The 24,951-nt window shown below is 47.3% G+C and overlaps 1 protein-coding gene across 1 annotated transcript in view; it reads left to right on the top strand.

Moving 5' to 3' along the window:
- The first annotated feature begins 632 nt into the window (after positions 1–632).
- Positions 633–24,951, top strand: part of MAP3K6 (mitogen-activated protein kinase kinase kinase 6) — a 40,611-nt gene continuing 16,292 nt past the window's right edge. The window contains exons 1-13 of the mRNA XM_081201869.1: positions 633–1,413; positions 4,907–5,046; positions 9,654–9,677; positions 11,133–11,323; positions 15,402–15,570; positions 15,958–16,064; positions 16,740–16,910; positions 17,178–17,290; positions 18,048–18,207; positions 18,658–18,808; positions 22,601–22,708; positions 23,044–23,093; positions 24,394–24,489. Of these exons, the coding sequence (XP_081057995.1) occupies positions 1,065–1,413; positions 4,907–5,046; positions 9,654–9,677; positions 11,133–11,323; positions 15,402–15,570; positions 15,958–16,064; positions 16,740–16,910; positions 17,178–17,290; positions 18,048–18,207; positions 18,658–18,808; positions 22,601–22,708; positions 23,044–23,093; positions 24,394–24,489 (1,829 nt within the window). The 5' untranslated portion in view covers positions 633–1,064. The remainder of the gene's footprint in view (positions 1,414–4,906; positions 5,047–9,653; positions 9,678–11,132; positions 11,324–15,401; positions 15,571–15,957; positions 16,065–16,739; positions 16,911–17,177; positions 17,291–18,047; positions 18,208–18,657; positions 18,809–22,600; positions 22,709–23,043; positions 23,094–24,393; positions 24,490–24,951) is intronic.

Below are 24,951 nucleotides of genomic sequence, written 5' to 3'. Positions count from 1 at the left end.
AGGTGTCCATAAGCTGTCAAACAGCATTGGCGGCAGCTGACATCAGGTGCAGGATATGCAGCAGCTTAAATGTGATTTAGAATTGGCAGGTGTGAGGAGCCTCTGGCCCTCCTAGTGTTGCTAAACTACAACTCCCATCATCCCTGGCCAATGGCCATGCTTGCTGGGGCTTATGGGGGTTGTAGTTCAGCAGCATCTGGAGAGCCAGAGGTTCCCCCACCTGGTTTAGGGCCATAACATGACATAATCCTACCCTGTGTGGCCCTGAGGACCACCTGAGAGCTGTCCAAGGTCCACTGTTTCAGAAACACTGACCTGCCCAGCTCTCCAGAATTTTACAGCTGCTGTCTGAAATCGTATCACGCTCTGAATGGCCATTAAACACCAGCTGCATACAGACCATACATTTGAAGCACTCCCCCCAGAGAATCCTGGGAACTGTAGTTTGTAAAGCTCTGTGAAAGGTAAACTACAGCTTCCAGGATTCTCGGGGGCAGAATGTGCGCCCGGTGTGCGCCCTAGGAGCACACGTGTTGCCATTCTACTTTGCTGTTTACTTTAGGTGGCGCACGTGCCGGATATCGCCCTCACTCGAGGTGGGAGCGGCAGGGGGAGAAAAGGAGCCCGACGCGGGTGCCAGGAGGAGGCACCGCGGAGCAGACGCCATGGAGACGGCTCTGCGTGTGCGCTCGCCGCTCTCCTCCTCCGCCCCCTCTTGCACAATCGCCCCGGGGGCGCTGGCGCTGGTCTCGGGGTGTTTGCGCCAACAGGAAAGGCGGCGGGTCGATCCCTAGCAGCGCAGCACAGGAAGGAGAAAAATGCCCAGCGCGACCCACCCACCTCGGGAACTCGTCAAGGAAGTTTGGCGGGGCGGGGCGGGGCTTGGCGATCCCACGTGGGGCTGAGATGGACCAAGTATGGGAGCTGTAAATAACCCTAAAATCGGAGGCGGGCGGAAAAACAAACGCAACTTTTCTGCCTGTTGGTTCGTTTGGGGCGAATCCGCGTAATGACTCGTTTCTTTCTTTGAAAGAGGCGCTTTCTGACTCCGAGGGAATCGCAGCATGGAAGAGGACAGCAGCAAGCTGGGAAGCGCCGGCAGCCTCTGGCAGGACCCTTTGGCGATCGCGCTCACCCCCAGCAAGCCAGTCTCTGCAGGGAGCCAGGGCGCCCGAGGGGGCGGCGGCGGCAGCAGCGGTAGCAACGGGGGCGGCAGCAGCAGCGGCGGCGGCAGCGGTAGGGGCCGACCCCTGAGCGTGGTTTACATCTTCCCCGAGGATCTGGAAGAGCCTCTGCCTCTCCAATGCCTGCGGGAAGCCTGCAAGGAGGTCCCGGCGACGGAGCTGACGACGCTGCCTTTTGGCACCGTGGCGCTGGGGGACACCGCGCCCCTGGATACTTTCTACAACGCAGGTGAGTCCCTGCAAAAGCAGCCTCTGCCTCGGCCGGCGAGCGGTTCCTTCAGTTCACCTGGGAAGTAAACCTGCCCAGGGCAACTCCGTGGGAGAGCAGAGGGCATTGACAACTTAGAGCTTAACGCCGCGGTTTTCGTCCAGGTTGTCTCGGGTGGAACGAGACGCTGCAGATGTGATCAGATGTTGCCAGCTTCCACCGCAGCAGGGCTCCTCTGCATGTCCCCACGAGGGTTGGAATTCTTTTTAGTGAATTTCTACTAGCACTTATAAGCAGCTGTTGGTGTCCCGAAAGACAGCCGGCAAGCCTGGTGAAATGGAAGTAGAATTCTTCTGCAAGTTTAAGTCTATTGATTCAGGACTCATTGTTGACAAAGGTCTCTCCCCCCCCCCCCCGTAGGTGTTCAGTGTATTGCACACTGACTGGCAGCTGCTCTCTGGGGTTTGGGGCAGGAGTCTCTCTCAGCCCTACCTGGAGCTGCTGGGGATTGAACCTGGGACTTTGTGAATGCAAAGCAGATGCTCTACCACTGACCTATGGCTTGTCCCTAAAGGCTGTGAAGGCTGTGTTGTTATTATCAGTTACTGCTGTTTTAAATGGTCATCATCTACACATTTTATGATTCTCACAGAAACTTTGCACAGGCTGTACCAATTGTGTTTTGTGATGTTTGGGTCATATGGTTAATTCCACTCCACCCCAAGCATACCTATCATAGAATCTTAGAGTTGGAAGGGACCCCAAGGGTCATCTATTCCAACTCCCTGCAATGCAGGAACCTCAGCTAAAGCATCCTTCACAGATGGCCATCCAACCTCTGCTTAAAAACCACCAAGGAAGGACTTCTTGTGGGAGTCTTTTCCACTGCTGAACAGCTCTTACTGTCAGAAATGTTTTCCGAATATTTAGTCGGAATCTCCTTTCTTGCAACTTGAAGCCATTGGTTCAAGTCCTATTCTCCAGAGCAGGTGAAAACAAGCATGCTCCCTCCTCCATGTGACAGCCCTTAAGATATCTGAAGATGGCTATCAGATCTCCTCTCAGTCTTCTCTTTTCCAGGCTAAACATATCCAGCTCCTTCAAGCGCTCCTCATAAGGCTTAGTTTCCAGACCCTTGATCATCTTGGTTGCCCTCCTTATCAATATTCTACTTAAATTGTGGTGCCCAGAATTGGACACAGTATTCCAAGTGTGGTCTGACTAAGGCAGAATAGAGTAGTGCTATTACTTGCCTTGATCTGGACACTTTACTTCCATTGATTCAGCCTAGAATAGCATTAGCTTTTCTGCTGCTGCATCACACTTTTGGCTCATGTTGATCTTGTGAAGGATTCCAGGATTCAGAGTAACTCTGACTGTGGTTCAGAACAGAATAGTTGCCTGGATCACCTAATGCAGGATCCTTGCAGGAAAGCATGATACAGCTGTTCCCCATACTAAGCATGGTGAGGGAGGGAAGGATGGAGGGAGAGGCACACACACACACACACACACAGAGAGAGAGAGAGAGAGAGAGAGAGAGAGAGAGAGAGACTTTGGCAGACAGGCAGACAGAGGAGGGAGCCTATGCATATGAGTGGAAATTGCACTGTGGACAGAACAGAAGCCAAGTAATTTTCATGGTAGTCACAAAGGGTGTGAGTAGAACACCTTTCTAGTGAACAGCTTGCCTAACGAGTTGAGCAGCTTGGGCAAGTAGCTACTCAAGAAGCCGGATGACACATCCTATGCTTGAAAAGGCCCCCGTTTACCAGGGACAAGCTAAATTTTCTGGTACCTGCTTCTGATCAACTGCTGTCCCTTGCTTTTCAGGGATGCCTTTTAAATATTTGTTCAAGAGCACAAATGGATGACTGTTGCCTGTCTTTAGGTTTCAGCCCCATCCTCATGATCTATAGAAGTTAAATCTCTGGGGGGACGAGGGACATGGGCCAATGCCTATGGGGTTCAGTGCCGAGGGCCTTCTGACGGTTCCCTCATTGCAAGAAGTGAAGTTACAGGGTACCAGGCAGAGGGTTGCGGTGCCCATCCTGTGGAACGCCCTCCTGTCAGATGTCAAGGATCTGACTTTTAGAAAACATCTGAAGGCAGCCCTGTTGAGGGACGTTTTTAATGGTTGATATTTTAATGTATTTTAAATATTTTGTTGGAAGCCGCCCAGATGGGTGGGGTATAAATAATTTATTATTATTATTATTATTATTATTATTATTATTATTATTAAGCAGTGTTTGAAATTAGGCAGGCACCAGGTGCATTGTGACCAAGTGAAGATGCCTGGGCACCAGGATGGTGCCTGACATCTCCACCCCAGGATCATTGGATCTGAACTGCTTTCACATACAGTGGTACCTCGGGTTAAGAACTTAATTCGTTCTGGAGGTCTGTTCTTAACCTGAAACTGTTCTTAACCTGAGGTACCACTTTAGCTAATGGGGCCTCCTGCTGCTGCTGCTGCGCCACCGTCGTGCGATTTCTGTTCTCATCCTGAAGCAAAGTTCTTAACCCGAGGTACTATTTCTGGGTTAGCGGAGTCTGTAACCTGAAGCATCTGTAACCCGAGGTACTACTGTACTAGCAACACATCCTGTAGAATTCTATTTGCACAATCAGAATGAATTTCAGGAACCAAAATGATTTTCCTGCGCAACTGAGCAGGATCGGTGAACGTTATAGTTAATTGTTGTAGCTTGTCTTCACTTACCCCACCCCACTCCCCTGCTCACAGTTGTGAAGAATATTCTTAACTTATGAATGGTCTGTGTCACCATTAAGAAAAAGAGGTAGGAATAGGCATATATATATATATATATATATATATATATTTGCTTTCGTAGATTTTCACGGGTACAGGAATGTAGGTTTTGGTGTCTTCGGGTGTCTTCCCGTGTAAGAGTTGGGGTGTCTAGGCGACGTGAGACCTCGTCGAAACGTCGCCTAGACACCCCAACTCTTACACGGGAAGACACCCGAAGACACCAAAACCTACATATATATATATATATATATATATATATGGATTAAGTGACTTTTCCTCTTTAAGTTCTCAAACCTAGATCAAGGTTGTCATCTGAACTAGCCAGATATTTATCTGTCATTTGAAAAATAAGACTTGAGAGCCACCTTGCCCCAAAATGGCAACTGAACACTCTGTTTTGGTGACTGTAACCCTGGTTTAAGAAACCATTTGGCTCCTAGGTTATATGTCTGTGTTTCTAACACTGGAATTCATAACTATCTTGTTTCTTGAGAAAAACTGCTTTGATGCATTTTCGCCCAACTCGGCTTCAATCCAAATAGAGAGAAGGGAAAACCTTGCTGTGTTTTAAGCTGATATGTATACAGCCCCATATCAGCAGCCCTTGCCAACTAGCTGTCTCAGAAAAGATTGAACCCAATAAACAAGACGGGAGGTGTGAAAACAAACTGAAGGATGGGGGCAAGCTGGTGCTCCCTGTGGTAGTATCTGTGTCTTCTTTCTCCCTCCCTGCAGATGTGGTTGTGGTGGAGATGAGCAACAGCCTGTGCCAGCCCTCGCTCTTCTATCACCTGGGGGTGAGGGAGAGCTTCAGCATGACCAACAACATCCTCCTGTGCTGCTACACCGATTTTCCAGAGCTGCAGGCTCTCCGGGTGAGTCGGGGATGCAATTCAACTCTACAGGTGGAGTCTGTTCATGGAGATTGCTTTGAGACGCTGGACTGCCTGGGAAAAGGGCCACTTGATCAGATCAGAGGAACATCTGTAGGGCAGGAGTGGGCTGCCTTTAGACTTGCTAAACAGTTGGGATTTGAGGAAACCCTTCATGCAGGGGAATAGTTAGGCAGTTTTAGAATCTGGACTTTCTGGGGAATCTGTCTTTTGGTAGAAATATGTGCAGTGTCCGTCCTCCCCGTTTTCTTCAAAATAATGGTCAGCCAGCCGTGCCTCATTTGTAGTGCCCTCCTGCTCATTCTGTGGGTGGTGTTGGGGAATCCTGGACCTTTGCCCCAAAGTCCTGCTCTCATAGCATCACCAACTTGATGATCAAGACACTTAGAATCTGCTCTGAAAGATTGAAGTGAGGATAGGAGGAGTTTCTTAAATGTTTCGTGTGCAGCAATTGTTCTGCTGAAAAGTTCCCCCAAGTATGTTTTTGTGCGTAATGGAGAACATGGGTGTGAGTGCATGTATGTGTGGCAGATTTTGTCAATAGAAAGAAAGCAAAGTTGGTGAGTGTCCCGTATGATACAGCCCTTAGAGGGAGATTTACCTCCAGGGCAACATTTGATTGATTGATTGATTGATTGATTGATTGATTGATTGATTCAAGTGCCTTCTGTCCTGCCCATCCTCCAGTCTGCAGGACAGGGTGGCTAAGAACTTACAGAAGAACTTTATCATAGAAGATAAAGTCATAACGGCAACCATTCAGCAGCAAATAATATCAGTAAAGCCGCACCTAAAAATAGTTTATTCCCTTCTACGAATGCTTGATGGGTATAAAATATCTGCAGCCATCTTGCAAAAAGAAGCCTTCCTCCATCTCCCACTGCTGCCCGGATACAGATTGTGTCAAGCAAACAGGCAAGACCTTCAACATGTAAGGCTTAAATCAGTCCTGCAGCAATCTAGCTATTGGCCAGTGGAGAGTGGGGAGATTCTCTAGGAAGCTGCTTTATGCTGAGTCAGACTATTGTTACATCCAGCTCAGTATTATCTCCAAAGGGGTATTTCTAAGCCCAGCCTGGAAATTTCAGGGGTTGAACTTAGGACCCTCTGCATGCAAAGTGTGTGCTCTCCAAAGAAGCTGGTGCTTTCACCTTCAAAATTGTGAAAGTTTTTCTCTTAACAGCTACTTGCTGCATTGGGATGCAGTTCTGTGCATGCCAGAAGTCCTCTTCTGACCTTAAAGCTTCTGTATTACCTAACATGGAAGTGGGGAAACCCTGTGTAGCCCAGTCCCCTATGGTCCACCTGAACAGCATGACCACCTGTCCCCACAGAGCCTTTCTGTATGCAGGTATATGCACAAAGGTTCCCATGCAACCCAGGACCCCAATCACCCAGATTTCCAGCTCACATGGAATCCTTCTTTTGTACAGCTGTGCATGTATAAAAGGCCCAGATGGTCAAGATGTTCACACAAACTCTACGGGGCAGTGCTACCTGGTACGTTCCTGGTCCCATATTGAGTAACACAGCATTGATGACTGAAGAGGGCAAGAGCAGGGATGAGGAACACTTTTCAACCTGAGGGCCACTTTCCTTTATGGACAACATTTGCAGGCCCATATGCAACTAATGTAAATTTTAGTAGGCTAGTTTCTACACACAAACACACCAACCTTTTTCCTCCATTCAGGTAAGCAAGAATGAGAGTTTAAAGACACATTACAGCCAGGCAAATGCGCTCAAGGAGGTTGCAGAGCAGAACCTATAAGGGGTGTGGTCTTGGGAGAGTCCCAGTAGCCAGACAGAGAAGCTTGGAGTGTTGCGTTCAGCATTCAGGCCTGACATTTCCTGCCCCACGTTCAACCCATTTAGAGCAAAAGTCCCTCTTCAGGTTTGGCGCCATGCTGCACTGCATAAGGTAGTAGTACATTGTAGAAAAGCTGCATCATCTCACACAGATGATGTAAAGAAGAAGTAGTGTTTGGATTTGATATCCTGCTTTATCACTACGCAAAGGAGTCTCAAAGCGGCTAACATTCTCCTTTCCCTTCCTCCCCCACAACAAACACTCTGTGAGGTGAGTGAGGCTGAGAGACTTCAAAGAAGTGTGACTGGCCCAAGGTCACCCAGCAGCTGCATGTGGAGGAGCGGAGACGCGAACCCAGTTCACCAGATTACGAGACTACCGCTCTTAACCACTACACCACACTGGCTCTCAGTGCAACATATTAATGCATGATGACGCTTGCAAGAATTGCTTTGGATCCCCTTTGCAGGGGTTGCCTGTGCGTAGGAGCAGCGAGCTCTAATGAGTTTGTGGTTACTCTGCATGATCTTGTACTAACAGCTATCTAATGTGATAAGGAAACATCGCACGGCTGCAGCATAGCAAGGGAGCAGCTTCAGTAGAGAGCTCATTATCTCACTGTTACCTACATGTGACCAAACCCTTGTGCTCTCCATTAGCGTATCAGAAGTAAAGTCCATTCCAGCTTCATTCTGTGTAGTCGTACAACCCATCCAGATCAGGATTGATGTCTTGTCTTCTAAGCACATATGGAAGCTATCAGGGGAAGAAGTGATGCACCCCTGATGCAAGTATGATAAATGGCTTAATAGTGTGATCCTATGCATGCCTAGGACTTGCCGATCAGAAGGTTGGCGGTTCGAATCCCCGTGACGGGGTGAGCTCCCGTTGCTCGGTCCCTGCTCCTGCCAACCTAGCAGTTCGAAAGCACGTCAAAGTGCAAGTAGATAAATAGGTACCACTCCGGTGGGAAGGTAAACGGCATTTCTGTGCGCTGCTCTGGTTCACCAGAAGTGGCTTAGTCATGCTGGCCACATGACCCGGAAGCTGTACGCTAGCTCCCTCGGCCAATAAAGCGAGATGAGCGCTGCAATCCCAGAGTCGTCCACGACTGGACTTAACGGTCAGGGGTCCCTTTACCTTTATGCACGCCTACTCAGAAGTAAGCCCTGGTAAATTTAACGGGTATTGTATCCAAGTAAGTGTAATTTCAGCCATGCAAGAGTGGGATCCTAGATACGGAGAAAGATAACCTACCATCTAAGTTCCTAACATTAACAAAGCTGGAGATTAATTTTTGGTGGGATATTAGATAAAGGGTCAATAGATGCCAAATTGGACAGTATTGCCTAGTGATTGAAGGACATGTTACCTCCATAATAAGCAGAGTCTTTTTAGGTTTCAGAACAAGGGTAGGAAACCTCGTACCTGGAAACTAAATGTGGCCCTCCAGTCATCTCTATCTGGCCCTTGCTATGCTCCTTAGACCATGCCCTCCCTCACCACACCCCTCCTTAGACCATGCCCTCCTCAACTGCATTTGTTTGGCTGGAATGGGTCCTTGAATCATGATAATGCCTCTTGCTTGCCTAGATATTGTGTGTGTGTGTGTGTGTGTGTGTGTGTGTGTGTGTGTGTGTGTGTATAGAAGCCTTCGACTTTTGCATGGCTTGAATGTAGCCTGTTGTGCAAAGGGATATTCATTGTTCCATCAGTTTTTTAAAAAAAACAACACCCCAATGGGCTTTGAGCACCCGGGCAGCGGACTTAGCAGATCACCTGCTCACAATCTTCCCCACTATCATGAAACGGATTGCATTTGTGCTTCAATTATAGTGACGGTTTCAAAATTTTCATTCATACAGATCAGTTAGCGCAAGCCATTTTTACGGAGGTCTGTATCCTCGTCTGTGGTGATGCATTTCTGCTCCTCCGTGGTGATGTGTAAATAGCTACTCTAGGAGCGTGACTCTGTGGCATGCGTTGAGGCCCAGGAGCCTTCCAGAGAAAGTGATGCATTAAGTCACTGGAAGGAGACCTTCTTGCCTCACTTCCTGCAGACATGGGTTTTCAAGATAGGCAACCAAGTTCAAGGGAGGCTTCTGGCCTGCTATGGCATCATACAGAAACACACCGGAAACCAGAAACACACCAGAAACAAGCCTGCAGGAAGTTCTTGTGCTTCTTCAGAAAGTCTATGGATTTGAAACCCTTGGTGTTGCTGCCTTGCTGAACCTCTGCAGTTCCTGAAAGTTTTAATAGCTTACATGTATTCTGTGCATTGTCCCTAACAGCTGCTTTTAATTTTTTTAATGTATTTATTACTACATTTATATGGTGCCTTTTATATGCCACTATAGTTTACCCCTCTGAGAGTTATACGCTCGTACCTTGGAAGTCAAATGGAATCTGTCCTGGAAGTCCGTTCGACTTCCAAAACATTCGGAAACCAAAGCGCGGCTTCTGATTGGCTGCAGGAAGCTCCTGGAAGCCCTGTCAGGTGTTCAGCTTCCAAAAATAGTTCACTAACTGGAACAGTCACTTCTGGGTTTGCGGCGTTTGGGAGCCAAAACATTCAAAAACTAAGCTGTTTGAAAACCAAGGTACAACTGTAATTCCCAGCAAACTTTTGCAGAATACACTGGGGATATTTGTGTGTGCTTCAGATGTGTTTTAAAGTATGGTGTGTACACAGTCTTAATCAGCCTTCGAGTAAATCCAGTTTGGCTCTTTGGTACGGTGGCTAATGATAACCTCCCCTTGCCTTTCTCCTTTCTAGGAGGAGATCTTCCAGAAGAATTCAGTAAGTCCCACTTGGTTTTCTGACCATGCACCATTTGAAACTCATTATCTGTTTCTGGGAATTGAGCACAGTGAGCCTCACAGAACACAGTGGGGGCTTCTCCATAAACGTGTATAAGGTTGCACTGCATATGATTTATTACCTATCCAACTCGGCTGTTTCAGCTTTTGGAACACGCATGGCAAAATCCTTATGGTTGAATTTTAAAAATATGTGTTGGAGACTGGGTAGTTTGCAAAGTGAAATAGCAAGTATGTTTTCTAAAAACAACCACCATCACCCCACCAGTGAGGGGGAACTGAACTAAGAAGAGAAAGGGATTTGCTCTTTGAAAGAATACCATTACATTTGAATGCTGCCTCCTTTCAGTCCATAAAGCAGAGCTGGGAAACCTTTGGCCCTCCAGGTGTTGGACTACAACTCCCATCATGACGGACCACTGGCTATGTCAGTTGGAGCTGATGGGAGTTGGAGTCCAGCGACATCTGGAGAGCCAAAGATTCCCCAGCCCTGCCATAAAGGTTCACCCAAAAAACTTGTCCACATTGATTCAAGTTTTGGGCACAGTTTTTGGAAACCAAAATTCTCTTTTTCTTTGCCTCTTAGAGAAATTGCCCCCACCCTAATACTGCTCAAAACTCATGTGGTGGACAGTTTTGCGCCCCACAAAATGGGTACATACTACCTCTAGTAGGTCTGCTTATTTGTTTATTTATTACATAGATGGGGAACCTGTGGCTTTCCAGTTGTGGTTGGACTCCGTCTCCCATCATTCATTGCCCATACTGGCTGGAGTTGGAGTCAATATCTGGAGAGGCACAGGTTTCCCATTCCATATTTATTGCATTGCATTGCATTACTGAACTGTAACTCCCATCAGCTTCAGCAAGCATGGCCAATGGCCAGGGATGATGGGAGTTGTAGTTAGCAACATCTGGAAGGCCAGACGTTCCCCACACCTGCCTTGTATCCTGTTTTTCTTCCATAATGGGCCTCAGGGTGGCATCCATAAGGTTCCCAGGTGATCTTCCACCCAGGCACTGACCAGACCTGCTTAGCTTTGTGAGGTTTCTGCATCATGTTCCTTCAGACCACATAGCTTTGATCCTTATCTTGCTAATCTGAGCAGATTTCCCAAAATAGAAACAGTTCCTAAAGTAGAGGTGGCAACACTTATTTTACTGCCACCTCAGCTAATAGTTTAATTTTGACCCAGAACTCAGCTCCAGAACCAGTGAAAGTAAAGTGGAAGGCCTATAAGTCTTCCTTTCCCCAAAAGGCATGTGAAAGATTTAAAACAAATAAGGAAACAAAAGAATAACGTAATCTTCAACTTCCAGGAGGATGCCAGTGTGGGTTTTGGGTTTTTTTTGTTTTGTTTTTTACATTTTCATAGTGCCATGTGTGTTTTAGAACTGGGTGTGTGGAGGGATCATAGCATTAATTCTCTTTTAGGATGGCAACGGCAGCTATACCTTAATCCCCTACGTGGTGGCAGCCCAGAACAAGGTCTTCTGCTGTGACCCAAATGCGATGATGTGCCTGAGCGAGCTTTGCCAGCCTAACAACTTCACCATGGAGGCCTTCTTCACCCCCCTGACGGCGCAGCTTGCAAGGCTGCTGGAGGGCACCTCCACCAACACCTGGTAACACCCCCCCCAGTCATCTTTCAATACATGAACTCAACTAGCGCGGCAACGGGAGTTAGGTGTGCCCTCCCAGGACCACACTCCTCACTGGACATCCTCCATACTCTCCACAGTTGCTTTTGCCCGGCTGAAGAAGTCCTTGCACTGTGATCTTGCCTAGGTAGTAGAGGATGGAGGTGTGTGTGTGTGAGTGCAAGTTTCTGCAACGTGGTTTTCCTCGTGCGAAAAGAGCTTTTAAGCACCCTGCCTTGCTTGCCAGCCAAGGTCCTCTTGGTGTGGCGGCTCTGGAAGCCTGCAGATGGTCGCGTGGGAACTCAAGCGGCCCCGCAAGATCTCGAGAGAGTATCCCAGCTTATTCGTATTTCTGTCCAAAGGTATTTTGGGGAGGTTGTTTTAGCAGTTGGGTCATCTGGCATGATAACTTCCAGATTAACAGTAAAATTCTACAGCCCGCTCCACACATTGTCACAGGTTTTTGCCGTAGCAAAAAGGTCGCAGCACTTGGGCCTAGCTTATGCATTATCTTGGTGAGGTGCTTGCCGGACTCTCCCATTGCCTTACATGGGAAGCTGCCTCATACGAAGTCAAACAATTGGTTCCTCTAGCCGAGTATTGTTAGCAGTGACTGGCAGTGGCTCTCCAGGGGGCATTTCTCAGCCATACTTAGGGATGCCGGGGGTTGAACTTGGGAGTTTCCGCAAGCAAAATACTGGGCTATGATTTCTTGCTGGGCTCTGTGTGTCTTCATAGTTTTCCTAGTAACATGTAAGCTGTTCTTTCTTTTTTACTGCAAAACTGAGATGTTCGAGATTCCGTAAAAAGATACCAGGGCCGTCTTGATCCTCTGCATTCTGTTATCGGTGCCCTAATCATAGCTGGGGCAGATTCTTAGAATTGCTGAGGACGGCTTGTAACTCACAGCAGTTCTCAAGAATCCCGGGAGGTGCAGCAGAATCTAGTGCAGCATTTCACTGAGTTCAAGTTAGAGTATCAGGCAAGATGGCCTTCCAGCAAGTTAAGGGGAAGGATTCTTACACACTACCTTTGGGGAAGCAAGGGCAGCCCCAAGAAAGAGGGAAAGCTTATTGCTTAATAAGAGCGGGTACTTGAACCTGTTGAACTCTGGCCACACCCTCTCCTTATATTTAAGGCTGTCTCATTCCACTTTACAGTGGTACCTCGGGATGCGAACGGGATCCGTTCTGGAGCCCCGTTCGCATCCTGAACATAAAGTAAGACCCGACAGTGTGTCTGCGGGTCGCGTTTCACCACTTCCATGCATGCGCATGACATCATTTTGACTGTCTGTGCATGCACGAGCAGCGGAACCCGGAAGTAACATGCTCCGTTACTTCCGGGTCGCTGCGGAGCGCAACCTGAAGGCACTCAACCTGAAGCGTATTTATCCCGAGGTATGACTGTATATATTTTTCTCCCTTTTCATAAAAAAGTAATGCCACTTCAAACAGTCATAGATTCCCTCAAATAATCCTGGGAACCCTAGTTTGTGAAAGGTGTCAAGAGTTGATAGGAGACCCTCTATTCCTCTCGCAGTCCTACAGTTTCCCAGGGTGGTTTAACAATCTATCCAGTGAAATTGCATGGCTGGGTGAGAACTAGCTCTTCTAGAGACAGACCTGGTTTTATGAATGATCTAGGTGAGGTGGTAACCATTACCCTGCAGGGTATATAATTACAGAAATGCCGCACATCTTGATGGCCGAGGTGTAGCATGCTGAGCTGGCGAATGGAGAAATACTGGACAAAAATGGTTCTTGTTCAAGGGTAGCTGTGAGTTGGTCTGCTGAGCTTCCGAAGGAAAACAGGAAGTTGCACCAGAGGAGCAGCTGAGGACAGGGCAGCCACACAGTGTCATGCAAGACTTAAGTGAGAGGGGGTGGGGGGTGGCTAGGCCAATAGCTGATGCAGGGAGATGCTGTTCCTCTGTGGTATTCCATGCACTTACAAACCTCCGAGCCCTGGATGATTTTCTTAACGCAAGAAAAAGTGCTTGCTGGATCATCTAGTCTAGCAGCCTGAAACAAAGCAAAAACACATGGCAGTTTGCTGTGTTCCAGAATGAATGGCACAGGAGAACAGCATTTCTCATCCCCAGAACTTAAATACACTGCGTACACTCCCTCCCAGTAAGCTGTTAGACTTTGGGGGTGAAGGGAAAGCGTTTTCCCCAAGCCTAATTTCAAGAGGGGGAAATGATCGTCATAGAGATTGCAGTTAATCCTTCCATGCCCAGCAGCTACAATTCCCACAAAGAGCCACACAGCAATTAGACTTGAAAACAACCTTCCATTGGCATTCAGAGGAGGCTGTTTTCAAGCTCCTGAATGTCATGCAGCAGGTTTGGGGTGGGGGGAAAGATCATGGGGGAATGGGGAGCAGAGGATTAACCCTCCCACCCCCAGCTGCAACCTGCCAGATCAAGAAACTTCCTCTGTGGGAGCAATTAAATCATGAAAAATCTGAGTGATTTTGAGTGTGTGTCTCATAGTGTATGGAAAGGGAAGTGTTAACTTTTCTGTTCCTCAGCTGCGGCTCCACACTGCTCTCAGACTTGGGAAAAAAAGGCACTAATTGGCCCAAATTGCTAATTGCTGCAGGCGGGAAAGAAAGGGATTCTCTGAGTTGGATGAAGAGGCTCCTGGGGCCATAGCTGGCCTGCAGGTTGCTGGACTTCAAGAAGCAGGAAGTGCCATCTCATTTGGCGAGCCTTTCATCTTAGGAAAGTAACCTAGAATAGCAGTGTGTTTTCCCGTTCTGCTGAAAACCAGAATAAATGGGTCCTTCCTACTGTTTCCAGAACTTTCCTCTGCAGGAAGCTGTGGTGGGCCTCTGCGATTGCATCACAACTGAGCACACTGTTACCAGTGGCAGTCTGTTTTAAGTGGTTTTTAATATTGTGTTCTAAATCTGTAAGCTGCCCTGGGACCTTAGGCTGAAGGGTGGGTAATTAAAAAAAAAAAATATTACTAACACCAGGCAGCCCTGCGTCCTATAGATAGGCATCCCTTTGCAGACATCCAAGGCCCATGGGCAAAAGTTGGCAGGCTGGCTCACAGTGCAGTGTCAGGAGCAGGGCAAGGAGGCACGATCCCACTGTCTGCTCCCTGCTTTTAATGATACTGTTTTCATAGATTTTACCCATTTTCTCTCTCAAAAAAAGGGATACCGCTTAGAAATTCCAACAATTAAGCAGCATATAAATTAGCTCAAATAAAATTTAAAAATACCCTCCACACATTAGCCCTATGTATGGAAGAAAGTCTTAGGTGTCAAAGCTATTCTGTCTGAGCAATGGGGATAGACATGGAAGTCAAGTGGGACCGCTCAGGGTTCTAGCCAGTCATGCTCTTTCCCAGGATACTCCATTTCATTTCCACCTCCCCCAGTAGAAGTGCAACATTCAGTGGCTGTTGAGCATAGTCAGTCCACACTGGGCAGTTTTGGGTCCTCCTCCCACCTCCACCGCTTAGGCCATTCCCCCCGCTAAAGGTTTTGGGGATACCTCAAGCCTACTGATGCCTCCCTCTTGTGCATAGATGGTCCTGTTTTGGCTGCATGGAAAGGACACTGTGAGAATGAGTTTCCTGTTAGTATATAGTGGGGATGGGGAGCCCTTTCCAGCCCCAGAACTGCATTCCCTTCAAGGCAACATTCTGGATGCCACATACCAGTGGTGGGTGGGGCCAGAGGCAAAAGTGGGTGGAGCAATGTATGTAAATATTACCTTTATACAGAAGGCAGTTTCTACATGCACACAAACACCAGCCTCTGTTCTCCACCCAGATAAGCAGGAGGTGCGATTAGAGAGAGCAAGGACGGCTTTTCAGCTAGGCAAAATCATGTGCTCTGTGGAGAAGGGCCAGTGAGGGGCATGACCTGGGGAGAGTTTTGAGGGCCAGAGGGAGAGGCCTTGAGGGCTGCATTTGGCCCCCAGATCCCCCACTTCTGATATATATATAGCACTGGCCTGGGGTAAACGTGCCTTCCCCCTGGGGGTAAGCCAAGGGGCACTATCCTTTCCTCAGAGTAAAGGAAAGATTCTTGTTTTCTCCAGCGGCTACTTTCGGGAGATGATCCGAAGGGACATCCGCAGGGCTCGCGAAAGGTACAGCGGGGAGCAGCTGAGCCGTGAGCTGACCAGTATCCAGCAGCGACTGGACAGTGTTGAATGCCTCAGCCTTGATATTGTCATGAACTTTATTTTGTCCTACCGTGACGCACAGGTGAGCTGATCCACAGGGCCCCTCGACTCTCATGCCGTGGCCAGTTAATGTGCACGAATGCAGCCCAAATGCCGTCAGTGGCAGCAAGCAGAATGTTTTGTCGTCTGTTCCCCAGGGCAGACTTGACCACCGCCAACCCAGTACCTCCATTGCAGTGGTCAACACCAGCAATGCGCATCAGTGCCATGCTGGCATTCAACACCCATGGATAGATGCCCCACCACTGAGCACCTGAACACCCCCCCCCTTACACATCCTGGTCTGTGGTGTTTCATGGCAGGTTCCTAGAGTAGAAGCCATGTGTATTTGGGGCTGAACTGAGTTTGGGTTTAGTTGAAGGCTGTGTGTGTGCGTCTGCCTATTGCAGCTTCACTTTGTCTTCTGCAGGATTGTAATGGCATCATCACCCTAGTGGAGACCTTACAGGCCCTGCCGACTTGCAATGTCGCCGAGCAGCACAACATCTGCTTTCACTATGCCTTTGCCCTTGACAGGTGAGGAACATTGTCAGGTAAGGATGGGCCTCTATTCTCAGCCCTGTTAGGCCTCCCTTCCCTCTGCTTCCCTGATGCCCATGGACATTGGTACACTTAAGAGGTGTCTTCTGGCAACGGGAGCTCTGAAGAGGAGATGGATCCACTTCCTGGTCTATCCCATGGGTGTCTGCAGACACCAGAGCTTTCCCTGAGCCCTGAGGACACACCTCTGCCAATGGACTCTCATGGCTGGTTTGCAGACTCCTCAGCGAATCCAGAGGGCATGGAGGAGGGATCCCCACAGCTGGAATGTTATCTTGATGGGACCAATGGATATAGCAGAAGGCAGTGGCCTTTAAGTACCCAGAAGGCAGCACCCAGTGGGCAGGGTCTCTAGTCAATGACTATGCTGAGACAACCTGGATGTTTGGCCTCTGCAGCATGGTGCTAAACCCATACCCTGGACTCTCTCCAAAGTCTTTGTGCCTTCGTAACCAGGAAATTCTGATCTCCCCTTGCTTGGGCCATCAGCCCTCCTCAGTGATGGGCATCCCTGTGGATCCCAACACTATGGTCCTAGCACAGTAGCAGATGGACAAACCTGGTGTTCTTCCTGCACCATGGCTGCTCTTGCCCCAGCATTGGGGCTTCTGACGCTGTGTGTGTGAGTGTGTGTGTGATATGCATTTGCAGGCGGAACCAGCCTGGCGATCGGGAGAAGGCTCTCTCTGTTATCCTGCCCCTGGTGGAGAAGCCTGAACGGGCAGCGCCTGACCTGTACTGCATGTGCGGCCGCATCTATAAGGACATGTTCATTGATTCTGGCTTCACTGATGCTGAAAAGAGAGACCAGGCCTTTTACTGGTGAGGAACGGAAAGGGATCTTTGCTGAACTTTCACTTCTGCTTTAAATTATGGCTGCAGGCGTGGAAATCTCTTTGAAATGCTCATTGCTTGTGGGATGGCTTGGTGGTGGTAGGGTGGCCAGGTGAAACTGCTACTTCTAGACATGATTGAAGGTGCAAGCAACCTGTCCTCTCTTTCTTTTCACCCATTTGGCTTATTTGCTGAGTGAATTGCAGCCTTCCTAGTTAGTTTTCAGGTCATTTCCTTGTGCTTCTGATTCCTCAGGTATCACAAGGCCTTTTTAACAGACCCGAGCCTCCATGCTGGGATTAACTCCGTTGTCTTCCTCATCGCTGCTGGACACAAGTTCGACACCTCCATGCAACTTCGGCAGTTAGGTGCGGGGCTGCTTGTTCCCATCTGCGTCTCGTAAGGGTAGCTGGATGTGTGAATCATTGTTCTGATCTAAAACCAAGATATTGGCAGTGTTCTTTATTATTCATTCTCTCTCTCTCTCTCTCTCTCTATATATAAAAACACAAAATCTGGTTGATTCATTTCCAAGCGATAGTGTTAAGTGTCTAATTCAATGAATGTTTTGTGATAGGGAATATTGGCTGGGTGGTGGGCGGGATCATATGAAAAGAGCAATTATCGCCCCATCTGCACCATATATTTAATGCAGTTATCATACTACTTTAAACAGTGGTGGCTTCTCCCAAAAAAATCCTGGGAGCTGTCGTTTGTTAAGGGTGCTGAGAAGTGTTAGGAGTGCCCTGTTTCCCTCACAGAGCTACCATTCCCAGAGTGGTTAAACAACCAATCCCTACTCCCAGGGAACTCTGGGAATTGTCGCTCCATGTGGGGAGTAGGGGTTTCCCAGAATGCTTTGTGGGAAGCTGTGACTGTTCAAAGTGGTAAGATGCTTTCAGGGCCCCTTTCCCTCTGCCTCTTCTCCCTGCTGAAATGAGGCTTGAAATATGTGTTATGTTTTAGCCAATAGAATGGTAACCCCTGGTTTAGCCAGAACGTTGTGACCATTTTGCAAATTCCCCTCAGAAATCCCTGCCACTGCCCTCCCCCTCCCCCCACCCCTGAAACATACCTGTTGCAGTTTAGAAAAATCTCTCTTGCTTCTGGTCCTTCCTTCCTTAGGTATGAAGGTGAGCTGTGTCCTGGGCAGGAAGGGATGCTTGGAAAAGATGCAACATTACTGGGATGTGGGTTTTTACCTGGGCGCCAGTATCCTGACCGGCGACTTTGACAAAATCATCCAGGCCTCGGAGAAACTTTACAAGCTCAACGCTCCAGTTTGGTGTGTGGTGGGAACTTTGTGTCCTCTTGGGAACGGGGTGGGGGCGCATGGAAGACTAACTAGCTGACAACCCATCGGGAGATGTGAGTCTTGAAGGGGGTGCTGGGAGAGGGCAGGTTTCTGAAGAGGAACTGATTTCCTCCTTGTTCAGTGTGGTGGGATAACAGATTTTGAACCTCTGCTCAGCCATGGAACTCACTGGCTTACCTTGGACCAGTCAGGGTTGTTGTGGCGATTAAATGAGGAGGGGAAGAACCATGTACACTGCCTTGTCTGAAAAGGTAGTCTATAAATGTAGGAAATAATAATATGTGACACAGACCACTTGCATCGGATGGAAACTTTAACTTACTTCATCCTTTGCAGACTGTGTGGGTCTGTTTGAAGTGTGTGCTTCTTTCTCTTTTTTAACTCTGTTCTCTTCTGCCCCCTGCCCAATTATTGGTTCAGGTTCTTGACATCTATCAAGGAGACTTATGTAATCTATAGTCATTTCAACACTGCCCCCGACACCTGGTCACCTAAACAGGAGCTGGTTGATTTCTGGCTGGGCTTCTTGATGGATTCCTGCCAGCCCTTTGTCTCCACAGAGGAGTGTCTGGTAAGGAGGCAATGAACGTTGGTGCATTGGCAAAACCGCTACTGAACTACCAGCTTTTCCTCCTGCCTGCTCCTTTGCTACACTACTGTGGCATCTGTTGCTTTCCATCCTACTAGAGGCAGTAGCAGCAGAATCAAGTGGTTCTGGGGGTGGCAGAGCACTCCAGTGGTAAAATGGACTTTGCCATTTCAAACTGTGGCTTAGAAAATGAGCACATCAAGATGAGGCGTGAGCTGGCATAACTAATATGCTAGTTCTTTGTTTATGGAGGGTGTGTTCTGTTTCATTTTTATATGGGGTAGCCATCAAAAAGGCTATGCCCAACCTGCTGTCTGAAGTGGCATAGTCCAGTCTGCATAAAAGGTCATATACATGGCATCAAACCATTTTCCCCAAGACTTTATGTTCTGCAACTCTCCAAGGTCTTAGAGGGTTTTCCAGCCCTTTTGCCTGAGATATTGGGTGCTTCTAAGATAGTGACTTAACATTGTAAACAATTCATTCAGAAATTGCAAGCTGGCCATCAGCAAGAGGCTTTTTTAATTTATTCAATTTTGCCCAGAAAGTTTGAATCGGGATTAAATGGCATTTTGATGGCCATATCAATGCTGTGACCTTAAGCATGCAAAACTTTGCCTTGCTCATCTGTCAGTTTCAGCAGAGTTGCAGAATGAGATTCTTAGGAAATTTCCTCTTCTGTTGTAGCAAAGCCTTTCTTGCCTAAGGTGCTCTTTCATACTTCCTCCCTTAAGCTATATAAAATTCAGGGCAAGCTTTGCATAGCTGGGTTGGAGAGAGGACTGGACAGTCTCTCTCTCCCCCCACCCTCTCTCTGTTTGTGTGAAATTCATGTGCTGACAGATTTGCGGGGCAAGAGAAAATTGTGCAGATGCTTCTCTCTCCCTTTAATTCCTCTCTACAAATCTTCTCCTTGGGAGAAGCCTTTGGGATAACTCCTAGTTCTTACCTCTAGGTGAAACAAAGCCAAATTATCTACTTCTGCTCACATTTGTGAACTTTAGTCTCTGCCAACCCTTCCTTCTCTCGTCTCCCTCCATTGTGGAAATTTGGATTGTAGTTTCCTTGAGACAGGGGCCTGTTTACCTTGCAGATTGGCAGCTTGCAAAACATCGCAGGTTGATTTTTGCCGTGCAAAAATTAATCTTGGAGCAACATCAATGCAGCCCTCTCAGCTTGCACCAAGAAACTCTGGAACACGCCAAGCAACCTTTCTCAAGCCATTTTTCCTCTGTAGTCAGTTATAATCTCGGCACACAACAGGCTGCATAAACACCATACATTTGCAGCACATTTTTCTTTTTTTTAAATAAATTTTTATTGGGTTTTCACAATTTATATAAACACACAGTACACAACACAGACACACAAACACAAAATCAAACATGCATAATTTCAAATCCTTACTTTCTTAACCACTTTCCCAGACTTCCCCACACCTCCCCTTCTTACATCCTAATTCCAATAGTTAACTCAGCAAGTTTTTATCTCCCACTTTTACCTTATTATTATTATTTTTTTACTAAATTCTTCTTAATTAACAAATTTAACTTCTACCTCAATTAATTCACAATACTAATCCACAAATTTCCCAATTTTTATATTATTTACTGAACATACTAACAAAAGACAACATAAAATTATGCACCCTTTGGATTAAAAAACTCTCACCCCCCCTTTCCCGGTTTCGATCCCCAAAGTGTGTCCACAATATCAGTTCTTAGCCTGGATTCCTCACGTCCGAGGCCTTCAAATCTCTCTCAGTCCCTCTCCGCCGGTTTTGTTGGTAGTCCTTTATGTTGGTCATCAAGTCTCGGAGGAGCTCTGTCCCAGCCAGGTCTGTGTTACTTCCAACCAGTCCTCCATATTCAAAAGCCGGGCCCAAATCATGTTTCTTACTTCTTTTAAGTCCAAATGTCCCAAAAGTTCCAACTTTCATCTTAATCAAATTTGTAATCCATAGTTCTTCCGATCTCCCCATGAAGAGATCACTCCATTCTTCATTCTTAATTTCAGTCCAAATTCTCATCGTCCAAGTCTTGTTTTCCTTGTAGTTCATTTTTGTAGGCCTCTGGTTGTCCCTTTCCACCTGCAACATTTCAGCTCCTCCTTCCCGCTCCTCTAAGTCTGCACATATCTCTTCTGATTCGGCTGCAGAATTCTCTTGAGTCAAGTCCTTAACGCAATCAACAAGTTTGCTTACTTTAAAATTCAAGGTCGTTACCTCTGTAGCCAAAGCTGTACTCTGATCTTGTAACTTTCCCACCAGAAGGAACATTCTTTCCAGCTCGGCCTGTATTTTTCCATCTGCCGCCATTGTAATGTCTCAGAACCCCCTGTAGAGGGATTCTGGTTACTTAGTAATCTTTCTGCAACAATCCAGTTACTTTATTAATAAATCTTCTTTGTTTCCAACGATTTAAGATCCAATGTATCAAATCTAGCCAGCAGAGATAATAAAAAACAAGTTTTTCTAGGTTTGACAGCTTGTTTGACAGCTCGTTTGACAGCTGTCAAACTCCTTATGTCTCCTCAACAGGCTCGCTCGCGGATCGCTCCCGGATCCCGGGGGGTTGCACGTCAGCTCCAAATTCAGTTCTTATCCTCCAGCACAAAACTTCTAATGCCAAATCGTGAAATTAATAGCTTTTATCTCACAAAGATAGAAATGGTCTCTCGACCTTAGTTATCCGATTCTTGCTTTAAATTGTCTGCAGGACGGGGGGGGGGCGGACTTCATTTTAACGCTTTCCCCGATTGTACCAAATTAAAAAAAAAAGAATTTTTTAAGTCCAAATTCCGTACTACTCACGGGTTGTTCCTTTTAGAGTCCAAATGTTCAAGGAAAGAAGTCAGCGCTCTCCGGCCATGGCTCGCGGCTTCACTCCATAGAAGAAGCGGTCTACTCACAGCACCACGCCACTCTCCGTCCCCCGCTCCGAAGCCTTTAAAAAGGCTTCCTTGCGGGTCGGGGGGGCGCAAATGGTGCCCGCCGAGTCACCAGGTCCACAGGCTTCAGCGCCTGTGGTTTCTGAGGGTCCCCGCGTCGCCGCCGCGGCAGGACCCGTCCTCCATGGAGCCGATTCCCTCCGGAGCTCGGAGGGAATCCGCCATTAGCCGATCGCGCTAACCCGGAAGCTGCAGCACATTTTTCTTCCAAAGTGTTCTGGGAACTGTAGTTCACCCCTCACTAAGCTATAATGAAAACACACACACACACACACACACACACACACACACCTTTTCCTTCTGGCCTCCAGTTGTAGCCCCAGGCATCACATCTGAGAATATCATCACTATATCCCATAAGATGAAACAGCCAATTAGCTGTGCTCACACCTGACCACAGGACTGAGTCAGCCTTGGCTGCCCTGATGAACCAGCACTGTTACAGGTACCACATAATACTCATTCCACATTTGTAAGGAAGCACCCAGACTTTGGAACTTCCTCCCATCAGGCAGGTACCTTCACTGTGCTCATTTCGGTGACGGTTCTGCAGATCAAAGCAGTCAAATGGGCACGTGGGGTTAAGGCGATCCTCCAGGTAGACTGGTCTCAAGCTGTTGAGGGCTTCATACACTAATAGTAACACCTGGAGCCTGGTCCCGTAGCAAATGGGCAAGCAGTGCAGATCCAAAGGGCAACTAGCAGAGAGGTTATGTGTACCGTCTTCTCTAACTACGACATATGTCAGCCACTTTGAGATTTTTGCTGAAATACGAAGCGGCATGTAAGTTACCTAGCAATCTAACTCACCATCTGTCCCAACAGGTCTTGATTCTAGAGTTGGGCAGAGTGTTGCAGCCATCTCAGCTCAGTGTCTGCAGTCAAGAAGGGCAAAAATCAGTGACGCTGACCCACATTGGCTCTCCAGAAGAGGTAGGTCCAGAATTGTGGCCTGGGTCAGTTTCTTTTTCTGATTTTAAATTTTTTAATTTATTACCCGCCCTTCACCCTAAGGTTGCAAAATAAGTTACAACAATTTAAAATAGAACTTTTTAAAAACCCTTATAATGACAAAAAATACAAACACAAAATATCTAATAAAAAGTAACAAAAGTTCTTGTAATTACTTTCATTCTATTTAGATTTCCAGTCTTTATGTGTTATAAATCTTCATGGCTGTTTATCCCTCCGGCTGTGTGTCTCAATTTCCTGTGTTTCCTCACTCAGGGCATTTGTATGTTTCTTTCACCTTTTGGGTCTCTTTACAGGAAGGGATTTCCAAGTGGACATTCCCAACATCTTCCATCCGTGGAATCAGGTGATGATTTTTTTTATATATAAAACAAATAGTTTGAATTCCTTGTTTTTAAGGCTAGGCTAGTGCTTAAGATAAGAAGCAGCCTTTATACCAGGTCAGAGAAAGAAGCCACATTGCTTAGTATTGGCTACACTAACGAACAGTAACTCGCTGTGGTTTCAGGGCCTTTCCCAGTCCTTCCTTGAGATACATCACTGACTTACGGTTCTTCCCCTAAAAAAAAGAAAGCTCTAGTTCTCAAGACCCTGAAATAAAGGGCTGATTTAAATAGGAACATAGGACACTGTCAAGAAAGACCATTGGTGCATTTAGCACACTATTGCCTATACCTGGGGTATCCATCATGGTGCCTTCCATGGTGGACTCCAATTCCCATCACCTCCAGCCAGCATGGTCCATGGTCAGGAATGATGGGAGCTGTAGTTCAGCAACATCTGGAGGGCACCACATTGGCTACTCCTAGTGCACTGGGTGGCTGATGGTCACTACAATTTCAGGCAGAAGTCTTCCCCAGCCCTCTTGAGAGACACCGGAGATTAACCCACAACAGTTGGCATGCAAAGCCAATAGACTGTTGATGTACAGCCCCTCCCCTGAGAAAACAGAGCTAGCCAGGTGGCACTCGCAGTAGAGAGCACTGGGCAGAGAAGGCACATGAGAAACTGCCTTTTTATGAAATCACAGTACACATTTTTGTGCATTTTCTATAAAAAGAAAATGCACTGCAAAATTTGGAGAAGTGTGTAATTTGACTGAGAGAAATGCAGGAAGCTGCCTTATGTGGAGTCAGACCCTGGCTCCATCCAGTTCTGTGTTGTCTACACTGACTGGCAGAAGCACTCCAGAGTTTCAGGTACAAATCTTTCCCAGCCCTATCTGGAGATGCCAGGGATTGAACTTGGGACATTCTGCATTCCAAGCATCTGTTTTATGACGTGAATCACAGCCCACCCCCAAGATTAAGTGCATTCCAATCTACACTGAAGTCTGGGATTGGTGAGTTAGGTCAGTTTGCCCTTAAAATGCAGTCGGAACTACATTTTTCTTCCACTGTAGCTTACGTGTCAACGCTCCTCCATGCAAATATAAATAAATAAAACATCATCACACCTAGAAAGCTAGCATCTCAAGGAGAATGGGACCTGGCCTGTGGCTGGTAAGCCCCTGAGGCTGATGTGAGCAACTTGGGATGGTGGGACACGGAGAGAGGCAGGTTTTAAAGCAAGACACAGGCTTGTGCTAATAAGGAAAGGAGACTTGCTGGAGTCCTCCTTCCACTCCCATCTTTTTTTCTTGCCAGTATCTCCAAGTGCGATGAGCGGTGCTGCTTCCTCTACGTGCTGCACACAGCGGAAGACTTCCAGCTGTACTTCCCTACCCAGTACCATTGCCGCTGGTGAGTGGGGGGACATGAATGGGCAGCAGAGGGACAACCAGCAACCTTTGGAAGAGGGACAATTAAAAACAACCACAATCCAACCACATTCCCCATTTGGGGAAAGGGAGTGTCTCCTGCAGGATGCTGTTCTAGACAGAGTGTTTCCCAGGGGTTATATTGCAGACTCAAGAAACAGGGTACCATTGATGGCCTTTCTTCTTCATCATGTGCAACCATGGAGACACATGATGCTTGGATCTCCACTGCCTGCTTGCCAGGCCTGCAGCTGCAGTGTGGGTTCTGAAAACGTGTTTGTAAAAATTAAAGTCAACGAGGGTCAGGGAAGGCAAAGTAAATAAAAAGGAGTTCGGGTTCTTAAATCTGATTTCTACCCCCTCAGCTCTAAAGAAATTGAATTGGAGGTAAACCCTGTTGGTGCTCAGAGGGAAGTAATTTTAAACTTGTAATCACCACCTTCCC

Source organism: Podarcis bocagei, assembly GCF_964188305.1.
Source record: "Podarcis bocagei genome assembly, chromosome: 7".
Classification (NCBI taxonomy): Eukaryota; Metazoa; Chordata; class Lepidosauria; order Squamata; family Lacertidae; genus Podarcis; species Podarcis bocagei.
This window is presented reverse-complemented; position numbering and strand designations above follow the sequence as displayed.